Consider the following 16,437-nt stretch of genomic DNA (forward strand, 5'->3'; position numbering starts at 1 on the left):
CAAGTTGGTTCAAAGATAATACAAAAACTGAGTTTGGTCAATTCGGCAAAGCCGTAGATCTGAACCAGAAGTTGTTCATAGTTACTATACCATGCAATAATGAAGAACGGCCACAAATAGAATGATGAAAACAGAAAAGTCAGAAATTGGTGTTTGATTGGTGTGAAAAATACAAGGCGATAAATTCGCAGTGTGGCTGTGTGGGAGTAGGCTGTGTGGCCTGTGTAGGTGCATGGCCGTTAAGTTAGCTACGTATTCACACGATATTTTTGTTAATCAAACACAGTATGTGATTGGTTCTTTTCACAACCAGTGAAAAGAGTAATTGATTTTATTTACATCTACCGCTGAACATTACCGCTTGGTGTAAGATCTTTTCTCAACACAATCAACCAATGTTGTTATTGGCAATCAGAGTCGCGTAAACAAACAAAAAACATCTTTTACAAAAAGATTCTAAACATTGTTCCCGAATTTATTTTTGTATGTATACCTATTGACGACATAGCTAGACGGACAGAGCTTTGCGGAACATTTATAAACAAACACAGAATTAAAAAAAAAAAAGAAAACATGTTTGAAAACTTGATGCGTAAAACGAGGCGGGTAAAACATTCTGTATTTTTACAATTTGCAAGTTGTAATTCAATTCCTAAAACCATTCAAAAAATCCAGAATGACCCTTTAAATTGCCCATTTAAAACGACAAATACTTCAAAAGCGAGTTTTAAAAAATACTTTTACAACCACACTGTGAAATCAATGTATCACGATTCTGAAACTTATTGTTAAAACTCACCGGGCCTGTCACGTGTGTAAGTCAGGTGTGTAAATCACGTGTGTGAAATATCTATATATACGACAGGCGATAGTCGGACTATTTCTCTATACTAGTTGTTAACCCGTGGAAAATCCACGGGTTCGCCCGTCGCAGCTAAGCTACCATTGTGCGTGACAGACAGACAGACAGACGTATACGGGCATTATAATATAGATGGTGTTGCGTAATCATTTAATTAAGGATAAATAAACAACATTGGGTACTTTATAATTTTATTCCCTAAAAAAATAAAAAATGTTAGCAGAATTTCCTAAAACATGGAATAGTTTTCATACATTTATTGATGTTTTTATTTGAACAGTTATTTTTTGTATCACAAGCTTTATAAGTTTTTTGTTGTTTAATTCAAGCAGGTGTTACTGCGACTGCTGGCTTAATCTCCTACCCAATTGATACAATCAGAAGACGTATGATGACTTCTGGACAAGCTGTCAAGTACAAGGGATCCATTGACTGTACTGTGCAAATTTTAAAGAATGAAGGGGCAATGTCGATGATGAGGGGTGCTGGCGCCAACATCCTTCGTGGTGTTGCAGGGCTGGTGTGTTGGCTGGTGCTGACAAATTCAAGGAAGTTTACATCAAAATGCGAAATAACGCTCAATAAGTAGTGAATGTTTGGAATAGAACTTTTTTAAAAAATTAGGTACCAAACGTAAACGTTTGGTGTAAATATGTCAACAAGAATTGTAACTAACTTGTTCTGTTGATATTTGTAATAAATGATCTGTGACGATAAATAGTACTGAGGAGGTTTATTTAGCATTCGCTTTTTTTCTATCCTTCACATGCTAAATGCTCTGGCTTACTCGAAGTGTTATTACAGCTAGTGAAATACAGGCTCGGGCTTCGTGTCTTAAAACTTGAGGCACCTTACCTTGGGTGCATTTTAATTCCCGCGGACTTAAATTTACGCACCCATAGCGGTTGTATTAAATTAACGCACCCATTGCGGTTGTATTAAATTAACGCACCCATTGCGGTTGTATTAAATTAACGCACCCATTGCGGTTGTATTAAATTAACGCACCCATTGCGGTTGTATTAAATTAACGCACCCACTGCGGTTGTATTAAATCAACGCACCCATTGCGGTTGTATTAAATTAACGCACCCATTCCGGTTGTATTAAATTAACGCGATTAAGAAGAAGTGTAGTAAAAACAACAATTTTTTTGGTTTTAAACATTTCCTCAAGCAAAAGGATTAAATTCAACTACAGCACCACTCATAGCATCCTCGCGGACCACCCCTGCTGCTTTCATCACAAATTTTGAACGGCATTCTGGACAATGTTTGAGCCAGCGAAAGCGAGAGTCATGAAGAAACAGGAATTAATTCGTTTCGTCGGGGGACATTTTCCTTTCGTCATCCGCAAATTTCCAATCATATTTTTTAAATTATCTTACATTTTTACTTATGTACACAGATGACGGACCTTCATTCTTAAAATAAACATTTATCGCGCCTTAATAAAAACGTCAAAGAAAGCGTTTATAGTGTTTAGACGGAACAAGAAAGTATAAGCTTAATTTTGTCTAATGATACAGTAGTACTGAATGATCTGAAGGAAATAGATGAATTTCTTTGTTTACATTTTCAGCGGTAAGCTCTTTCGGCTCTGGTATCTACTTGACAGAAGAAAAGATCGGGCGCTAGTTGAAGCAAAGTTATTTTTAGTCCATTTTATCTCACGAAGGCATTGTACAGATAAATCATAAGGCATTATTTTATACTCGATAATAGTTTAAAACCCCAAACGATGTAACCGTGAAAATAAATACATAGGTAAAGACCTTTCGCCACTAAATCATCTTTTTTCCTACCCTGCAAATCCCAGAGCCAAAGAGCTTACCGCTGGAAAGTAAACAAATAACGTCACGCTGGAAATCATCTATAGGCATGGCAAACCAACATATACCTACTAATAGTGATTTTCGTTGTTTATCTTAACCAATGTTTTTAGTAGTAGGAGAATTTCGACAACAACAATTCTCTTTGGTGTGTCTCATAGTGTATCATTCTCCTTAAGTTTGGTCAAGGACAACTCCGTTATGATACAAGGCTTTGTAAAATAAAGATTTTTGGTGGAACCACTTTAAAGAAAAGATGAGCTAAAGGCAACAACGTTTCCCCTACATATGTCGCATTAATGGACACGTTGCAAATACATCCTTAATGAAAAACCCACCCTTTCGATACTTAAGAAGTCCTTGGAGAATACCTAGAATTGTCCATCTTCTGTTCTTTATGAACGTTAAGAAAGAAGAATTTAATCCAATAAATCTATCTAAGCATCAAAATTTAAAACAGAACGCGCATACAATGAAATTTTATGCACGTTTCCTTACATTGTTGACAATTGATTTTCCGTTTAAAACATTTCATATCTCGTGTAATATTTTTTCTACCTCTACCTTGATGTTAAATTCTAATGACGTGGTTTCTGTATTTTCTAATGTGAGTGTAACAAAATAGGGCAAAAAAATCCCACAGTTGGACCGACATAAGTTCTGAGTACTTTGTTATCATGAAAACTTCTCTCTCTGTTTTAGAAAGAGGACAAAATGAGCCAACAGTACCAATTATGGAACTTCTATGTCTTGACCTCAGCCACCAATCGTTCCTCAAAATTTATAAAGCTAATTATGTGTTGGCTGAAGAAGAGGCCGTTTTAAAAACAGGCTGTCCTTCAGGGGTAAACTTATACGATAGAAAAAGATTCTTATACACTGTGATCTACAATTCCGAACCTGATATTTTTTGAAAATTATGTTTTTTGATTATTTCCATGGCCAAACGGCATCACTTGGCCAGCATTAGGCTGCAAACGTGTTACTTTGGCAAGGGATGAGGAACCAACGGAAATGCACTTACTACATTGTCCGCATTACCAAGTTAATTTGTCCTGACGTCAGCACAAAATAGCACACTTTAAGATTATGGATCTAACCAAGTCCTAAGTCCGTTGGTATGTCCGCTGTGAACATTGACGAGTGAACATTGACAAGTAAGAAACATTGACGAGTAATAAACATTGACGAGTGAAAATTGACGAGTAAACATTGATGATTAAACATTGACGAGTAAACATTGACGAGTGAACATTGGCGAGTGAACATTGACGAGTAAACATTGACGAGTAAACATTGATGAGTGAACATTGATGAGTGAACATTGGCGAGTGAGCATTGACGAGCGAACATTGACGGCTTTCCAACTGCTTGTGGTTATAAGCTTTGAAACTCCGGGGTCCTTGCAATAATTTATGTTCGGGATTGTAGTTTCTTTCATAGATATAAGTGAATATATTAGATAGACAATTAACTCACGCACCACTAATAAACCTCCCATCACTGCAGACTGCAGGGGTCTAAATCTTGCGCATAACAGCAAGCAAACACGCTAATAATATGCATCCCCCATCATTCACCTCCTCTTGCTCCTTTCGCTTAAGAAATCTAACCGTGAATTGCTTTACTGTTTCAAACAATACACTTCTCCGATTGAATAAGTATGGGAGTTGAATGAGCATGGGAGTTTGCAAATTTATTCGTTATTTTAATTTCCATATTTTTCTCTCTTATTTTTACACCCACGTTCTTTCAACTTTTTATTTTTTTGGCGCGTCATGGTAGTGTTACAAATATACATGTCTTAACACTTGTTTTTCTCCAAACTATATACTTAATAAATGGAATGATCAATTTTCATGACACCGTCATTTAAAACAACTCAGCTCTTGAGAAGGTCTGGATGAAGTCTGTATGTGGTTATTTTATGTTTATAAACTGGTTACAGTAAAAATAGTGATAATGACGTCATTGTCGTGCGCTAGATTTCTGATGAGTCATCATTAGAAAAATGGAGTATTTTTTTTAAGATTATCTTGTTACGAAGATGATGATGCTTGTATAAACAGATCACGAAACTAATTCTAAAGTAAATATCTATGGTGCCTTAAAAAAATAGGGAAAACGTCAAAGAAGTTTCGTATAGCTTTTAAACAAAATAAGTGTGTTGACAAGCGTAGCTGATTGGTGGAAAGTGATCGCCATAGCAACTAATGTTGACTATAAAAAGTAACAGATTTCTCAGATTATAAAAAGCTTTTTAACAGTCTGCTTTACACACAGAGACACACATAGATTATATCAGTTATAAATATCAAGCCTTCTAACACGATGAACTTGCTAATAACACTGCTGTTAATGATCATGAGCTGCTACGTACACAACAGTCAATGTGCAGATACCGAGAATGCAAAGGTTTATATATTATATCTATTGTTGTTGTTGTTGTTTTTGTTGTCTTCTTCTTTGTTGTCGTCCCGTCGCCGTAGTTATGTCGTCGTCGTCATCGTTATTGTTGTTGTTGTCGTTGTCGTTGTCGTTTTTGTTGTTGTTGTTGTTATTCTTATTTTTATTTATTTTTTCATCAGAGGTATCTTTTGAAGTATGGTTATCTCGACACTTTTTCTGTTGGAGATGAAGTGTTAAAGGCTAGTATCAAAAGATTGCAATATTTTGCTAACTTAAAGCAAACAGGTAAACATGTTTTCTTGGTTACTCCATAGTCTGCTTTCATATGCTTGTGTTAAGGAGGGGGGGGGGGGGTTACGAAGCAAATTGGACGGCGAATTCCCCAGCGAAATGTATCTGAGCATGCGCAGTTGTGTTTGTTTTGATTTTGCTTCGCCGTAAATTAGAAACAGTTTCTACTTTTTAGCCGCAAAATATTTTGCTGTAAACTTTCAACCAATCAGAAAGCAATCTTCAGTGTTTATTCATAGAAAAGCGCATTACTGAAAAGAATTCAAAATAAATGTCTTGTTTTTAATACCAAGGAGAGTATTCACATTTTGTATTTTAAATTCTCCACATGTTTTCTCTTTCACGTGAAAATCAAAAAGATATTTCGCAGCTTATTCGCCGCAGAAATCGCTTCGTGAAAATCAACCTTTACAGTTATTAGACTTTATTAAGTAAACCGACCTTAAACACTGTTTTGCAAGCTAAAAGTAGAATACAAAAGAGGACGATAGTAATGTTGCAATCATTCTGTTATACAGGAGTACTGGACGCTGCTACGCAAAAACAAATGACTATCCCAAGATGCGCCCATTCTGATCCAAAGATCAAGATAACACGCGCAAGAAGATATGTGCATCAAGGGACAAGATGGCGGAAGGTAAGCATGATGCGCCATGTTTAATACAAACTTTAGTTTTAACATAGCGTAATAACATTACATTGCTCGTCCGAGAGGATAGATTTTCAGATTTAAACGTGATTTTCCCAGATTCATCACATTTTGCCTCTTTTTAAAAGTTGTTATAGTTAACCAAGCTTTGCTACCATCTTTAGAGTTTGTTGACATGGAGATTGGAAGGGCGTGGTCGAACTTTGAGTCGAAGTATTATTCGGAGAGTGATGAGTAAAGCCATGGGCTACTGGAGTCGTTCTACAAACATTAATTTTAAAGAAACGGCCAGTAGTAAACCCGATATTTGGGTCAAATTTACACGGTATCACCATGGTGATCCATATTCATTCGATGGTCCAGGTGGTACGCTGGCTCATGCGTTTTATCCACATAATAATCAAGGCTTAAGTGGAGACATCCACTTTGATGATGATGAGAATTACACGTATCAATCTTCGCGTGGAAGAAATCTGTTATGGGTAGCTACTCATGAGCTAGGTAGAATTTTTTTATTTATTAATTTATTTTAAAAATATTTACATGAAAAGTGTTTCAGTTTTATAAATATATCTATCAATACAAGTCCTCTGGTTACCAAGTGATAACAGCCTAAAACAAAAGATCATGCGCACTTCCATATTTACATTAAGGATGGTGGCGCAATAATCTTTTCTGCATGCGTTACATTTGCTTAAAAAAGTACCCAACGTTTATATGAAACAAGCAACGTGTTAGCGAAAGAATGTATCATTAGAAGCGAAAGACGGGGAACCAGCCAATAACAACACGTTTTATATTTCTAGGTCATTCCCTTGGATTAGAACACTCCAACCTTCGCGAGGCCGTGATGTATCCTTGGTACACTAAGTATAAAGCCAATTTTAAACTGCATAACGATGATGTTCATGGAATTCAGGCATTATACGGTACGTTATGTTTGTTAACTTTCAGGAAGTGTGACCATAGCTCAGCATAAGTCACTGTGCTTGCTTAGCGAGTAATAACGGAGCTTGTAAGTTTAAAACTTACCATAAAAAACAATCTGTTCTAGGAAAGAGAAAGAATCCGACAAGTCGCCGCCCAACTCGTCCAACTCGCCCAATTCGTCCAATTTCCAACAACAAGAAATGTCCACAAGCTGGTGTCACGGCAATCTTCTACAGTAAACGGGCTAAAAGCATGGTAGCACTAACAAAAAATAAAAAGTTGTATTTTGTTAATAACAAAGGTATAAAGTATGGACCGGTCTCGACATCAAATTATTTTCCTAAATCATACATACCGCAGGCTATTGATGCAGCATTCAACATAAAAATAAGAAGCAAGGAGTACACGATTGTATTCTCACAGAGAAGGTAAGTGTATCATTGCATGTGTATTTTACTAGCTTGTGTTCAAATGCTATCACCTATAAATTGCATGAAAAGTTACTATCCAGGCAAAAACATTGCAAAAAGGTAAGTGTCTTTCACAGTTTCTGTAAAGCATCTTATGTGGGGGAAAGTTGGGTCAGAGCAGTGCTATCCTTGCCTGACTAATTCAGACGTTATAAAAATGTTTTGAAAAGGCGACAACATGAAGATTTTTTTGAAAACACACAGAAAAGAGTGTGCTAAAAATGAGTTGTGTTAAAACTTCAGATAAAAAAATTATAATTTCGTTTCAGCTATTATTTGTTCCACAAGTTTCGCTATATATCTGGTCCGCATAGTATACACAGAAGAACCAATAAGGAGCCGTTAAACTTGCGTTTTCCGAATTCGGTTAAAAAAATCGATGCAGCGTTGATATGGCAACGAAATAAAAGAATTTATTTTTTTTCTGGTCCATACTATTGGCGCTATAACAATAAGAACAATCGATTGGACAGTGGATATCCGAAGAGGATTTCACGAGCATGGAGAGGTTTACCAGAGAAAATCGATGCTGCGTACAGCTCGTCAGATGGAAAACATACTTTCTTCGTGTCTGGAAAACATTATTATTTATTCAATGACAAGTAAGAAATGATTATAGTTCTTTTGTTATTGATTGGTAATATAATCTTTTAAGCCTCGTTTACACTATTGGATTAACAGTCTTAATGTGGTTAAAAGTGTTACCGGCGTTAAGATGTCAGAGTTGAATGTTATGTTAACGTCGACGGCTTAGTAAGAGTTAAAAAGGTTATCGAAGGATAAACTTTGTTAACACGGATACATTACATTATCATGTTAGCGTTAAGCTTAATACTGGCGTTACCATTGTTACCCCAGAAGTGTAAACAAGGCTTTAAGAACGTACACGATATTGGTCAAGTACTTAATACAGTATTTCACTTGGTCGCAACTTTGATCTCTCATATGCTCGACGCATTCTGTAATATACCTTTTTAACTAGCAAATGACGTTACATTTGCAATAATAATTATAAGCAAGTTCTTTTTATTTTATATTCTTAATTTGTGTTCAGAAACGTTCGTGTGAAACGCGGTTATCCCGAACATGTTGGCAGAGAGTGGTTAAATTGCAGTGGGCGTTCAATGATACGTGGTGGTATTGGCTTCATTGCAGTTGGTGGAATAAGAGTGGAGGACGGTAAAGCTGATGAACCTTAGTAGAATATCATGTTGTCCCCATGGATTTGACATTTAATTTTTTACTCTGTAAATAGTTTTTTTAAGACATATCCTGCATCGATCTTTGTTTTATATTTTTTAAAAAAAAGTTTATGTGCCACATTGGTATTGTGGAGATGTTCTCAAATCTCCCTAATGCGCGAGTTCTCAGCAAAGATGTGCAGACGTTTCACTCATTTCACAAAATTAGCGGAAAATTTGACCAATAAACAGAAAGAGCCGTATTGCGTATTAGTTGAACTTTGATAAAACAAACATGGTATCTGTAAAATCCACGGAAACATAAAAACATAAAAAAACAGGAAATTCCCACATATTTTCAAAACACTAGTCCAAAAAAAATCGTTAAAGTTTTTGAAACAAAGTTTTTTTTTACATAACATTGTTACTTATCTTGTAACACTGGAGTCAATAGACAAATTCCAGGCTTGCCAACCTCACTTTCAGCGCCTGTTGTCTCTTTTCTAAAACCAGGACGGTAGAAAAGATATAAGATGCCCCTGGGACGAGGTTGCAGGCTTGCTTGAAAATGCAAAAAAAGTATCAGAGAAAATGGGTGTGAAATCAGGGAGATAATAAATATGGAAACATTAAAAAATCCAACCTAAATTTCTGTCAGACGCCATGTGTGGAGCAGCTTCAAATCAATTCATAATCTGCCCCATGGAAATAGTTTTAGGAAATGAACACTGGTGACAAGGATAGCTTCCAGTGTAAAGTTCATGAATTTAAATCGTTTTTTCAACACTAAGCATAACACTATGACGATGGACCGCCCGCTGCTAAGCAGAGCAGTTATCGTAGATTAAATAGGGGCTTTAAATTCACCAGGAGTATATTCTAATAAAAAAGGAATGTTTGCCTGGAATTTTCAATTGTACACCGAGAATACCATACGGATTCTAATCGCATTTTGAAAATCTTTGCGACCAACGAAACCGAAGTGTTATGACTTTTTATTTTGAATGCCCCTCCCCATCCCCTTTATCACGTCAAAATTCGAATCTCTTGCCCTGCAAAGTTAGTTGGGAACCGAATTTTACTAGAGTACCAGACATACCCGCTTTTTATTTTATAAGAATATGCTTTGTAAGAATATCAGGCTGGGATTTTGGGTTAAAAACAATAGGTCCATAGAACAATAGAGAAATACAAATTATGGCCAGCCTAGTTAAAATTTTGATATTCTTATAAAACAAAAAGCGTGTATTTAGCTATTGCACGCTTGTGAACCGACCGAAACAAACTTTTGTTTACGTTTCACTCTAATTTATTGATTTATTTATCTTAAACAGTTTATTTGACGCATTTTCTTGTTTTCGTTAAAAAGTTGTCAAAACTTATATAAAAAAGCGTGAATATTGAAACCACATAAAAATAATTCAAAAAATACAAAAAAAATTAAATGTATTTCACACGACCTAAGCACTATTTTAAAAAAAATCTTACCACAATTGGCACTGTCCCACGATTCTTTCCATATCCGAATAAAAGAATTTCCCGCAACTTTGTGGTAATGTCCTTAGTTTTCTCGTGTCGGTTACTTTTAATTCTCACCCGCTGTTATTCTGTCTTTATCACTTCTATGATCAAACGAAACTTTTTTTCCATTCATTATATGTAAATCTTTCTTGATAACAGAACAAGAAATTAAGTACACTTCAAACAAAGTGGCAGATTGCAACCTGCTTCTTTTCTGTGCTCCTTTTTTTTACTTATTCGTTTCAGAATATTTATACAGGATAGCCAGTTCGTTGTTGTCAATGCGGATTCTATCTTTTGAAGGTGTACATTACGTAGCTATCATTAGGATTGTAATAATTTCTTTCACCTGTCATGGTTTGATCTGTAGCCGTGGTAACAGTATTGCTAAAAGTTCTTGATTTTTAAAAAACTACTTCATTTTCTGCGTTGTTGCAATTTTCCCGCCATTCTGATATTGTAAGACGCCACATCACCCTCCACCGCAGATAGATTAAACTCCACCACAAGCATACGTGACTAAAAAACTTACTTTAAAGACAATTAATTCTGATATATATCACACCCAAATCTCGGTGTAGGTTACGGAAAATAGCAAAGTACGGCGTCTTTGTTACGTGTCAGTCGTAAAGAGTGAGCCAATGACATAATTTTTTAGGATTTACGTACAGGGCGCTTTGGTTACAATCATTAGTGCAATAAATGCACACATAAAATTTGGTACTTATTACAAAATACCACTGGGTTTGTTTACAAAGGAGAACCGCCTCGACGTTGTTTGATATTGTTCTTACAGGTAGCTTAGCTACCCTATAGCTAGATTTAGGATTGTCCTAGCCTTTATTACTAAATACTCAGTAAAATAGTTTGAATATTAAACTTTTTGGCCCTGGCTAGCTAGACTAAGTATGAAAGGACAAGGCTGAGCTTTTTGGTTGGGTTAAAAGTCAAAACTTAAAAGGAAAATTACATCAAAGTTTTTAAAATTATATTACACATATTTTTTAGTTTTCAAATTTCTCGCTTTTCTCGCTGGAAATTTTTAAAGTTTAAAAACCATGTCCCACAGTAACTTTTTCATCCTTATCCTAATGTCATATACATAAGCTATGCAACAACTTTTGCAGGAAAATAAAAACACGAAAAAGGTTGTTATTAAAATATTATAAATTAATTTCAAACCCATTAGTCCCTGCAGCCATTTTGGTGTAAGCGGTGTGAAAAGCTAGACTAAGTAAAAGTCCTATTACTTCAGTAAAAATTGAAATAATGACTTGAAACTTGGTATTATATGTTTTTAGAACAGTTTGATGAAATGAACCCAAATATTTTTTTTTACTACTATCATAATTTCTGAGTTCCTGAATTTAGCCATTTTTGGAGATGCCGATAAACTGTTTTTGACAGTATATCAATTTTGACAAGCCATGTGTACAGAAAACATTCAAAGTGATTCTCAGGATTAAAAATAATTCAAACAGATAAAATGTGTTCCAGGTTTAGGACCAAATACCTTATCCAGCTCAGAGAAAGTAGGAATGTGCTTCTAAAGCACAGTGCCAAATACATAATCTAAATTTTATGCCGTGATTAGAAAGTTATTTTTTTGTCCACCTGGATCTGCAACACGTTTACTTGCACTAATCGCTCAGCCTAGTGCCAATCACAATTAATTTTTGAATATCCACAGGAAGTTATTATGAAAAATGAAAAATGCTCAACTGTATTTGCTTTGCAGAAGTACCAATATGCTTCATCGTAAGTCCTGTGAATGTTGGTTTATGAAAAATATACTGTATCTTTAATGCAATAAGCACTCCACTTGATTTGTAACACATTACACTAAGTGTCCTCCATGTGACACAGTTTACCCTTTACTGAGTCTTAACCTGGACAGAGACTTTAGGTCGTCCCGCTCCAAGCGAATATTACTTCTGGCTATTACTACTCTCCCAAATTTTGTTATTTCATAAAAGAAACCGTTAGGTTAAAATTTATTTATGAAAAATAGGTTCCCGTTCGATAAAAGAAACCTGAACATTTGCAGAAATTTATTTATGAAATACAGGTTTCTGTTTGTTGCGACAACATATTTAACCAACATGCAATGCCTTACATACCTATCTAGCTATATACTTAAGTCTTGACTGCTCACTGTTATGGGAGGTCCAAATAGCTAGCTATCTATCTTTATTTAAAATAACAGAATGCCTTGAAAAATCTTTTGTGTAGCTAGCTACATAAAAATAATATACTTAGCTTTTGTACTTTATCGCGTCATTGTTTAATAACATGGTACATGGCATGGTACTAGCTAGCTTAAAATCACAAAATAAATATTATCCAGATGCGACCATCTTTCATCATCAGACATCAGAAAGGCGTTTCTGTTATTTACTTCTCATTATGGGCTACCTCAAATTCTTGTATATCTAATGAAAAAAAAGTTACTTAAGGCTTTCTTAGTTCCATTTCAGTTTCAGCGCTGGCCAATATGACGGACAACGTCGAGGAACCCTGGGTAATTTTGAAAAAATGTGGTTCTGCCTTATGATTTTCAGTTTTTTGCTGCTGATATCAGCATATTTTAGCCCTTGAGTGCCACAACTCCGTATATATAGGAGTTAATTATCTTTAATTGTGAACCTTATTTTATCTATAGCATGCAGAAAGTTTGTATCCAATTTTTTGCTAACTTACTTAAAAATTCCTTACATACATGCGTGCGACTTTCCCAATAAGAAAAAACAAACAAATATCTGTTTCATTCTATTTGAGAAGAGCGGTCAGAATCAAGGTTTTATTAGGTATGCGTTTTAGCTGCTTTTTTGTCGTGTTTTTTATCGTTTTTATTTCAGTTGCGCTAAATTCTTGACCACAGTTTATTGTATTTCTCCAGTATATTACGCATAGGTTTATCTGCTTCAAACGTATGAATAACATTTAATAATTATCTCCATAATTCATCAGAGTTTTGTCGGCTTAACAAAATGCGCGATAAATATCATCTGTATGCTAGAGTTTTGTTATTTTAACACGTTCATTAGTTCTGGAAAGTATCGTTTTAAATAGCTGTTTCTTTGTGAGTCAAAAAATGCTCAACCTTAAGTGCTGATAATAAACAAAGTGCTGTTTGTTTATGATCGCATTCTGATTAAAATCACAACAAAATATTGTATATATTCATTTATATTTCTAATAAATTACCATCATTATTCTTTTGTTGTTTTAATCTCATCACAATGATTTTAATTGATCCACAATCTGAGCAAGCTTGATTTTTAACAAACCAGTATTTGTTATCAATGCTAAAAAATAGGTTGTGAATAATTTTTTTAAAGTTAAATGTATGGTTTTATATCACTTGTGAATGTTTAAATGTTTCAAGCATAGGAGCGTGTTATAGGTATGATAGCGAAGAAATGGTGTGATTTTGTTTTCCATGGAATAAGTGTAAATTTTGTTTAATATAAGCAACATATGAGGATGCGATTGTCATTGAGATCTATTTTATCTGTGCAATATTTACTTACAAGGTTGTTAAAAATAATTAAAACGACTGACCAAGAAAAAAAGAAATCTTCGGACAGGTCAAGGATAAGTATTTTGAATGTTAATATTTAACTAGTTTTAGCGCTACGCGACATCTTTGTTGTAGTTTAGTTGAGCGTTATGAAACATCTTCAGTTGTAGTTTAGTTGCGCGTTATGAGACATCTTTGTTGTAGTTTAGTTGCGCATTATGATACATCTTCAGTTGTAGTTTAGTTGCGCGTTATGAGACATCTTTGTTGTAGTTTAGTTGAGCGTTATGATACATCTTCGTTGTAGTTTAGTTGAGCTTTATGATACATCTTTGTTGTAGTTTAGTTGAGCGTTCTGAGATATCTTTGTTGTAGTTTAGTTGAGCGTTATGATACATCTTTGTTGTAGTTTAGTTGAGCGTTCTGAGATATCTTTGTTGTAGTTTAGTTGAGCGTTCTGAGATATCTTTGTTGTAGTTTAGTTGAGCGTTATGATACATCTTCAGTTGTAGTTTAGTTGCGCGTTATGAGACATCTTTGTTATAGTTTAGTTGCGCATTATGATACATCTTCAGTTGTAGTTTAGTTGCGCGTTATGAGACATCTTTGTTGTAGTTTAGTTGAGCGTTATGATACATCTTTGTTGTAGTTTAGTTGAGCGTTATGATACATCTTTGTTGTAGTTTAGTTGAGCGTTCTGAGATATCTTTGTTGTAGTTTAGTTGAGCGTTCTGAGATATCTTTGTTGTAGTTTAGTTGAGCGTTATGATACATCTTTGTTGTAGTTTAGTTGCGCGTTATGATACATCTTTGTTGTAGTTTAGTTGAGCGTTATGATAAATCTTCAGCTGTAGTTTAGTTGCGCGTTATGCGACATCTTCAGTTTTAGTTGAGTTGAGCGTTATGATGCATCTTCAGTTGTAGTTTAGTTGCGCGTTATGATACATCTTTGTTGTGGTTTAGTTGAGCGCTATGATACATCCTCAGTTGTAGTTTAGTTGAGCGTTATGATACATCTTAAGCTGTAGTTTAGTTGAGCGTTATGAGATATCTTTTTTGTGGTTTACTTGCGCGTTATGATACATCTTTGTTGTAGTTTAGTTGAGCGCTATGAGATATCTTTGTTGTGGTTTAGTTGCGCGATATGCGACATCTTCAGTTGTAGTTCAGTAACTTTTACTTTAACTTCAATATCACTTATTGGCAACAACTACTTCTGTTAAAGTTTGAATCTTTGGAAGGCTCAAATATTTTTTAAGGAGCCGAATTTTCCTTTATGTGATTTTAACATCTTCAGTTTTTTTAGTGAAAACTGAGGGATTTCTTGCTAGAGTAAAATGTGGTTTTGCCTTTCCTATTTTAGTAATTGTAAATATCACACTTTAAGAAAATTGTTGAAGGAAAAATAACAGTACAATTCCTATGGGAAGACATTTGCGCAGTACATAATCAAAAAAGTAATACTTTTAAACAACTTTTTAATCTCAAATCCATATAACATTTAAAAATCAATTGAAAAAAATAAAATTCTTTTGTGTTTCGAAAATACCACAGATTTGTATTTTTTACATTGAATGTTTTTTCATAGCTTATAGAAGACATTAAAGCTTAATGTTTTAAAATTTTTCAAAGAAATTTAACAATAATTTATTACTATTTTAAATAAAATTATTTACCCCCAGGTAGTCTCTTCAGTTTCTACCTGTAGTGGTATTGAGGACGGGAGTTCTAGTGCATTTAAGGCTCACATTTGAGCTGTGAAAGCTATCACTGAACTAAAAAACCGCTAAGGTAACGCTAAGCAGAAAGGATGAATTCACACACTTAAAAAGTCTTAGGCATGACTCGGCCGGAGTTTAAACCCAAGACCTTTAACACTTGAAGCGAACGCTCTACCCTTTTGCAAAGTATGTATAAAATATGTAATTGTATTTTCGCATTAATTTATTTATTTCATAGTGATTACTTTTCAGCTATAGGGTTGTATTACTTTCTTATACTTTTACCATAAGCTTTGGTTGCGATAAACAGAAACACATTCATACACATAACTGCTAACACTTTTTTATGTCCATCATTTCTTATTTGTCTTCCATCAATAATCTTGTATGTCTTCCATCAATCACTTTGTATGTCTTAAATCAATCAATTTGTATGTCTTCTATCAATCACTTTGCATGTCTTCCATCAATCACTTTGCATGTCTTCCATCAATCACTTTGCATGTCTTCCATCAATCACTTTGCATGTCTTCCATCAATCACTTTGTACGTCTTCCATAAATTACTTTGTATGTCTTCCATAAATCACTTTGTATGTCTTCCATAAATCACTTAGTATGTCTTCCATCAATCACTTTGCATTTCTTCCATCAATCACTTTGTATGTCTTCCATAAATCACTTTGTATGTCTTCCATCAATCACTTTGCATGTCTTCCATCAATCACTTTGTATGTCTTCCATAAATCACTTTGTATGTCTTCCATAAATCACTTTGTATGTCTTCTATCAATCACTTTGTATGTCTTCCATCAATCACTTTGTATGTCTTCCATCAATCACTTTGCATTTCTTCCATCAATCACTTTGTATGTCTTCCATCAATCACTTTGTATGTCTTCCATAAATCACTTTGTATGTCTTCCATAAATCACTTTGTATGTCTTCTATCAATCACTTTGTATGTCTTCCATCAATCACTTTGTATGTCTTCCATCAATCACTTTGCATTTCTTCCATCAATCACTTTGTATGTCTTCCATCAATCAC

The 16,437-nt window shown here is 34.6% G+C and overlaps 1 protein-coding gene across 1 annotated transcript; it reads left to right on the forward strand.

The window, feature by feature from the left end:
• The first annotated feature begins 4,935 nt into the window (after window positions 1–4,935).
• LOC130625828 (matrix metalloproteinase-24-like) lies at window positions 4,936–8,723 on the forward strand. Its single transcript, XM_057440943.1, has 8 exons — window positions 4,936–5,108; window positions 5,282–5,387; window positions 5,912–6,030; window positions 6,207–6,543; window positions 6,849–6,971; window positions 7,097–7,400; window positions 7,712–8,044; window positions 8,497–8,723. Exons 1-8 carry the CDS (start codon window positions 5,025–5,027, stop codon window positions 8,639–8,641), a joined length of 1,551 nt encoding a protein of 516 aa, XP_057296926.1. The 5' UTR covers window positions 4,936–5,024; the 3' UTR covers window positions 8,642–8,723.
• Window positions 8,724–16,437: the final 7,714 nt, after the last annotated feature.

This window comes from Hydractinia symbiolongicarpus, chromosome 14 (assembly GCF_029227915.1).
Source record: "Hydractinia symbiolongicarpus strain clone_291-10 chromosome 14, HSymV2.1, whole genome shotgun sequence".
Taxonomy (NCBI): Eukaryota; Metazoa; Cnidaria; class Hydrozoa; order Anthoathecata; family Hydractiniidae; genus Hydractinia; species Hydractinia symbiolongicarpus.